This window comes from Phalaenopsis equestris, unplaced genomic scaffold (assembly GCF_001263595.1).
Source record: "Phalaenopsis equestris unplaced genomic scaffold, ASM126359v1 Scaffold200280, whole genome shotgun sequence".
NCBI classification, from domain to species: domain Eukaryota; kingdom Viridiplantae; phylum Streptophyta; class Magnoliopsida; order Asparagales; family Orchidaceae; genus Phalaenopsis; species Phalaenopsis equestris.
In genome coordinates, this window is record NW_018220112.1 from 154,640 (window position 1) to 162,332 (window position 7,693).

The 7,693-nt window shown below is 35.7% G+C and overlaps 1 protein-coding gene across 3 annotated transcripts in view; it reads right to left on the reverse strand.

Annotated features, from left to right (window-relative positions):
* Positions 1–7,693, reverse strand: part of LOC110035846 (ubiquitin-conjugating enzyme E2 2) — a 41,839-nt gene that overhangs the window by 33,942 nt on the left and 204 nt on the right. Inside the window, exons 1-4 of one of the 3 annotated variants that reach the window (XM_020740158.1) lie at positions 7,671–7,687; positions 1,624–1,757; positions 1,515–1,540; positions 64–153 (exon numbers count right to left, since the gene is read on the reverse strand). In XM_020740158.1, coding sequence (XP_020595817.1) covers positions 64–153; positions 1,515–1,540; positions 1,624–1,748 — 241 coding nt within the window. In that variant the 5' untranslated portion in view covers positions 1,749–1,757; positions 7,671–7,687. Of the gene's footprint in view, positions 1–63; positions 154–1,514; positions 1,541–1,623; positions 1,758–7,660; positions 7,688–7,693 lie in introns of those variants that run through there. The other 2 variants (XM_020740160.1, XM_020740159.1) reach the window with 2 other exon arrangements.

Genomic DNA, 7,693 nt, shown 5'->3' on the forward strand with positions numbered 1-7,693 from the left:
ATGCAAATTGAAAAAAGATGTCCATATAGAGATTAACTTTAAGTTTTGCAAAGTAAAACTTACTATTTGGATGGAACATTCGAGAAACAAATCGAACCGTTGGTGGCTTGTTTGGATAATCCTCAGTAAACTGCAGTGTGAGCTTAAACGTACCTGGCAATTAACAGTTATGAAAACACATTTTTAATATGAAATTAGAGAACAGCTAAACAGAACATAGGTAGCAAAAAAGGAATTCCCAAAAAAACATCAAAAAAAAGTTGTCAAATAATATGATTAAATGAGGAGTCCATGCGAACTGTTCAAGCAAGCTTATATATCTATCCATCTATATATATATATATATATATATATATCACTTTGGCATCCAACCTAGTTATAAAATGGCCCCCAACAAAAGGTATTTTTTGATTTCATGGCATCAAAGAAAAGTGATGAGATTCCTTTATAATGCGACCAGAGAAGCCATTAGAACGCAACCATCAGGTTAGTTTGATAGTGAAGTTACTTTTGGATGTTTGACTTGCATCTAGCTGCATAACAAATAATGAAAATAGATCTAATGTGTTCCAATTTAAGTGATTTGAAGCAGAGGGGGCCAAGTTTGTTTATTAAACAAGGAAAAAAAACAATATTAGGTCCACGTGACAGACAACCCCACTTCCACAGCTACTCATATAAGATCTTTCATACGGGTGATTAAACACAAAAAAAACCATGATAAACAAGGGCTTTGTAGTACAGGATGTAACAATAAAATATGTTGATAGAACATGGAATTCCAAAAGAAGTGTAGCTTCCACATAGAAAGGCGGTACAGTGGACCTAAAAAGGATAAATATGTAGCATGGAACCCTAAAAAAATGTTGTCCAAATTAAACAGTTCGTTCCTCTAGCATGGCATGACATGCAGTACTTTATCTTAAACAACAAAATCTCAAAAAACCATCAGAACAAACCTGTTTTAGGGGGAAAAAACAACATAAACCATGCCGTCTGAACTGACTACATCGAAAACATATCATACTTCGATCTTTCTAACTCATTGTGTTCCTTTGCTGTGTGTGCTTGATATGATGATCATAAACTTATATTACTTTGTACCGCCTTAATCTCTAATAGTGCCTTCTATTTTCTGTACAAATTTTTCAACATATCAAATTACCATTTATATTACATGCCTTCTACAAGTACTGAATTCATATCACTGCTATACGGATAGCAAAATCAACCTTGAAAACACAGAAAACAACCAACAACAAAGAGAGTAGTAGTTCAGTGAAACATATCAAGTAATGGTTGAATTAGGTAATTATAAGAGCTAGAGGCTAGGAAAATCATGCATTCATGAAGGTGGCAAACATTTAATGGACAAAACAGATGAAACAAATGAAACACAAGCATGGTAATAGAAGTAAAAAATAAAAAACATATGAACAGAAAGTATAACAAGATGAGCCTCAGGCTTGATCACTTCTATCAGAATCACAACTTAAAAGCATAAATGACTTTACCTCCATCCCAAGGAGTGTCATCAGGGCTGCAAGTACGCATAAAAGCAGCTGTAAGTCATTGTTTATTTTTGCAAACCAACAAACTAATGACAGTTACAATAATTCCTACCCAAAAATGACAGCATTCCACAGCATGATATTGTTATCCTGAGGAGCGCCACTAATGCCTGCAGGGGGGTCCTGCTGCAATCGTTTGAAGTCCCTCATCAATCTCTTCCTCGCTGGAGTTGACATCCTCTCAACCTATACATCACAGATTGAATTCCATTAAAGAAAAGAGTAGTAAGTATCATATTCACCACACAAAAAATAGTGAGAAACACCAAGAGTTTCAGAGCAGAAACTAAGCAGACAATGGAATGAATAATTTCTGTGCCGTGCTACTACTTTCCTCAATAAAAAGTTCGGATACTTTTTTTTACGGTGGCAACATCAGCAAGCAATTGCATGACAAACAACTATACAAATAGAAGAGCTCAATTAGTTGAACATTGCCCCCATTCCCGCCCAAGGTAAGTCTCCAATTCTTGCATGCCTTAAAATCCCACCACTTCTCTTCACTGCCTTCTCACTTTGAGCCCCTTTTGTGTTCTAGGCTCTAGTCTCTTTTGATCTCTTCTACTCCTTTGGCCATGGAAAGAGGTTGAAGGTTTTCTTCCAGGAAATCTCCTCCTCTCCCCTCCACGGACAGTTCTTCTACGAAAAACCAAGTTGCTTCACCCCAGAAGCTTCATCTTTTAGGATCTTTGAAAGTTCTTTAGATCATTATTTTGCCAGTATGGTATCATCCTGCTTCAAATACAACCCTTCTAGCACAATGGCTCTAAGTACTTCAAATGCTTCTCACCTCAACTTCCCTCCCCTCCTAGTTGCTCTGCAAGAACCTCTGTTTCTTAATTAGCAGGATCCCCTAACTACAACCCTCTAGCATAATGGCTCCAAATGCTTTCAATGCTTCTCACCTCGACTTCCCTCCCTTCCTAGTTGCTCTGCTAGAGTTTCTGTTTTTAACTAGCAGGATGCCCTAACTACAAACCTCCAGCACAATGGCTCCAAATACTTTAAATGTTTCTCATCTCAACATCCCTACCTTCCCAGTTGCACTGCTCGAGTCTCAGCTTCAAAACTTCCAGGATCTCCCTCAATGCCTCCTAAAAATCCTATAACCATGGATTAAAAAGAACTTGTCACATCTCAAAACCCTACTTTCAAAAATTTCCCATTCAACTTTGTGCCAAACATCGATGAAACAATCCCTTTTTTAAATGATAAGGCCCACTTTAAGAACCAAAACATTGGTAGCTTCGCTACATTGTTACTCGCCGAGGAAAGGTTTTATTAAGAAGCACTCCTAGGCAAAGTTAAGAAAGCTTTACCATTAAAAGGTCCCTCTCTCTCTCTCTCTCTCTCTCTCTCTCTCTAAGATGGATTATTCTTATTTAAATTTTCAGCGCTGGAGACTATGAAATGATATGGATGGGTCTTTTTTTTTTTTCTGTGACAAACTGCTCATCACAGGAAAATGGTCACCCAATTCACTCATACTCTCCTATGGTTCAAGAATCGTGAATTTCCTCTATGCTGTTGGAACCCCACTAGAATCCCTAAGATGGCCATTAAAATTGGTCTTCCTCTTACCGTAAATGCCCTCATAGCCAGCAAAACTTGCCTCCATTTTTTGCCAAGGTTTGTGTCCATGTGGCAAAAAACTCACCATTATTGGACAAAATCAATATACACATCTTTGGTAAGAATTGGATGTTACATGTCCACTATCAATGGAAGCCAACTCCTTCTGTGAATACTTCATTCACTCTTCTCATCAAATGATCAACACGCCCATCAAATCGCCCGCCTCCCACATCCACTCATGGTAGAAGTTGACGCCGAAAACCTCGCCACAACAACCCTACTTCAACCCTCATTCCAAGATTTAAATCCCATAAGCAAATCACGTCCCCAAAACAAATATAAGAAAAAAAGTTATTCCTAACCTCTCCTTGAGGCAGTCACAATAGTTCACAATTCGTCACAAAACCTAACCCACTCTCAAGTATGTCTTCTTAAGCCACAACAAAATCTAATAAACCCACTTTTCCTTCTATTCTTCCAATTCCAAGGCGCCAAGCCAAAAGCAAGCAAAAAATAAAAAATAAAAAAATTCCATCCAATAACTCCAAAATCCAATATTCTACCCAATAAAACATCTTGAGATGGCGGGTTGATAGGCTTGATAGGCTCCTTAACTATAACGAGCACCCACTTCTTCAACCAAGATCCTATGTGTTCTAGAATCTAAAATTAGCACATCCCAACTCAATAAACCACAGTTCATCAACTCGCACCAACTTTTTGAAAATAAAGATTATGTCAACATCTTTAACCCTTCCTAGCAGTAGGATTTCAGAAAAATGGAATAACTCATAATCTCTTTTATTCCATCTATCATTTAAAATTGAATGATTCATGGGGTAAGTCATTGCGGCCAATCTACAACATTTCATCTATTTGCGACCTATGCTGCCAAATCACATGCTAAAAGACCCACTCTGGTTCGCACTTAAGTAGATTTCAACTGCATAAATAATCCATATGTCATTTTAGGTGACTTTAATTTCTACAAATTTCATTCTAAAAAATCTAGCGGCAACCTCAATCCAAATAGCAAATTTTAGAAGATCAATTCTACGTTATTTGACACTAGTACAAAATATTTCTCCTTTGTGCCACTTTTATATTCTTATTTCAGCAAAAGGACTGATAATCCAATCAAAATAAAGCTTGATAGATTATTTTTTTACGAAGCCTAGCTAGATTTATTCCTTTATCATACAGCCATACTATATTAATTAATTTCTAAGGTGTTCAGATCACTCTTGATAATTTATGCTACTAATACAGTTTCTTCTAAAACACGAATTCCTCTTTAAGAAATTATGATATTTTGGAGAATGCTTCTACCTTCATTCTGAGAGGATACTATCAATATTCTATCAAAAATTAGAATTCCTTAAAAACCACTTAAAAGTGCAGCGTCACTTCTTTACAAATCATTTATCTTGTTAAATTTCTGAATTGGAAGAACAACTTCATATTCTTCAATAACTTGACATTCAGCCTCAAAAGCCTTCACTTGATTCCAAAATCTAAAGCAAATTGTGGCAAACTTGTCGGTTTGTATATTCCTGTCCGTCCAATCACATAATGCTAAAGCTAAATGGCTTTCCCATAACGGGGATAAGCTCCATTTTTTGCATGGAAAAATCAAATATAGGAAGAACTACAACATCATTACAGAAAATTTTTTTTCGAATAATATTTTCTCTTCATTCTGGACAGTGCTGCTGTTGTCATACACCACTTAAAAAAACTATTTAACAGTAGTAGCTCTCCTAATAGTACCCTACCATGCAGCCCACCATTATACTGTTGATTGGAAACTAGGCTTCTAACCAAGAGATATTAGGTTTGAGGCCTAGCATATTGTTTGTACGAGTTTATGATTAAATTAACACAAAAATCGTCCAAAAATAATACTCCAATTGACTACCATCCACAATCTCTATTACTTGAACTTCTTGTGCTTATGGCAAATGAAGAAATAAAAAGCGTGGACAAAAAAAAACCGACTAATAGGTGGGATGGCTTCCCTTTTGAATTCTATGCAACACTTGGGAGATCATAGGTAACCAAGTCTACTCTACAGTTCACAGCTTCTTACATATAAAAGTTTCGACAAAATGGGAAGGCCATGAGAATTGCTTTAATTCTCAAAAACAATGATTCCAGCACAATCTCTATTTTCAGACCAAAATCTCCTGTAATACTATTTACAAAATTATTGTTAATAAGATACTTGGCAGACATTTAAAATTGATTGACTTTTATTATTCATCCAATCAAGCTGGATTCTTGTAGTGCAAAAAATCCACACAATGTCATTGTTGAAAATGAAATTTTCCATGAATTCCAACAGAATAGGGAAGGAGATTATTTTTGTTCTAAGCAAGATATTAGAAAGGCATTTTGACACTATCAACCAAAAATTACTGCTATACAGAGTGAGCCAAAAAAAGCTTTTTGCATCTTTTCATAGATGGGCTTGAAGCTTATGTTTAAGATATTCTCTATATGCATAAATGGTTCTTTGAAGGCCTCTTCAACTCCTCAGATGGTCAGAAACAGGAATATCCCCTATCTTCATACTTATTTCATATTATGCTAGATTCTTTATACAACCTCCTTTAATATTAATTGCTAAAGGTGACTACGCTGGGGTTCTTCTCGCATTCATCGCTTCTTGCATTTGCTTCATGAAAATGATCTTGTTTTTGGTAGCCTCTTACAAAATACTTTCACACTCAATGCATCCATGCTTCTTTTAACAAATATAGCTAGACTTAACATAACCACACCAAAATTACTAAGGTTTGTGGCTTTCTTTGTTTATAACTCATCTTTATTGATGCCTCTTATCTGAAGGCCTTTAAACTCTTTAGTTTTTGCTAGCTGTTGATGACACTCCTAAATGATCTATATGACGGGTAGATTCTCTCTTGTGCACATAACCTTCTTGGAGAAAAGACTCATGGAAATTGCCACCAAATTTAGAACAAAGCCTTTTACCCCGTTGGAAATGATTGTTGCATAAACTTATTTTGGGATCAAAGGATTCATAATAAATCCCATATGGAATCAATTGGTCCTCCACTATATCTCTTTCCACTAAATCTCCACTAGGCGTGACAAGTAAAACTATAGTTGGGTCGTCTTTACGATCCCTATCACAAATAACATAAACATAATTATGTGATTCCTCTCATTTTTCGAGGGCTGGATTTTTTTGGAATGGTAGCTCTAATCCTTGATTTAAGAACGTTATAAATGCCTTTTACAACCACATGACTAAAGTGGGCTAACAAATTTGGCATCAACACTATGCCATAAGATATTCTTCTTATGTCTATCTCGGCATGATGAATGATTTAAAAACTATTAATGTTCTCCATGCTCAAAATACTGATGTCCACATAATCGGTGGTTTCTAAAATGAACATATTTAAACCAAGAACCATTTGCTTTTGATTGTCAATACATGTTCCAAATTCTTACCACTTGTCTGCTTTGGGCCTCCACATTTCTGCTCAGACCCAAACTTCTTTGTGGTTTTATTATATAAGTGATTTGGTAAAGCTTTGATTCAATTAAAAGTTAATACTATCTTAGTATTTGTTTTATGATATACCAAAGTTGTTGCAAAATATATGATAGAAGATTTGGCAATAACATGGCATGCGTCACCTATATTATATAACATGGCATGCGTCAAGTTGTGAAATAAAAAGTTATCAATCGGAAAAACACAAAGTCCATCAAGTTGTGAAATAAAAAGTTATCAATCGGAAAAAAATGTAATGGAAAACAAGCAGTTTTGTCTTCTAATATGGAGATCTATATCTTTATGCATGTTTGTAGACAATTCTAGGGTTCTGTCTCCACTAATTTGCTTGTGCGTAGAATCTTTTGATATTGGATGTTCTCTAGAGCTTCTTCCTCTCCTTTCATCGCTGGTAGATGCTTTATTGGATAATGATGGGCCTCCAATTACCACTGGATGGTTGCTATAGCATCAAGGGGCTGGACTCTCTGCTACTTATGATCACCAATACTTTTTGCTTCCCCCTTGATGTTTAGTTCAGTAATCGTGAGCTGAGCTTATGTATTTATTGATCTTCTGCTCTTTTCGAGATATTAATGCGCTAAGCAAATCTGGCCAGAATCCTCACCTTTATATTTTTCATATTTTTTTAACTCATTCAGGGAGTTTATTTTGAGTCTACGTTAGGAGCTCTTTACAAATTGTTATCATTCTTTATTCCATTCTTTTATTACACATGTAACTCAGGTTTTATATTGAATGGAATCAAGCCCCAGCTCTTAATTTCCAAAAATTAAAATAAATAAATAAATTTTGAGAACCTAACACCTGATCTAGGGGAAATAAAGAAAAAAACCCTAATTATAACACGATCTTTCAGAATAAATGGTCAGAAATAGGATTTTTCGGCAGTAACAACCAGATCGGAGGCAGACGAAAAAACAGTTCATAGAGAAATATGAATAGCAAAATCACAAAAGAATAGTACGAAACGACACCGGCACGCCACAGCGCAGCAGGA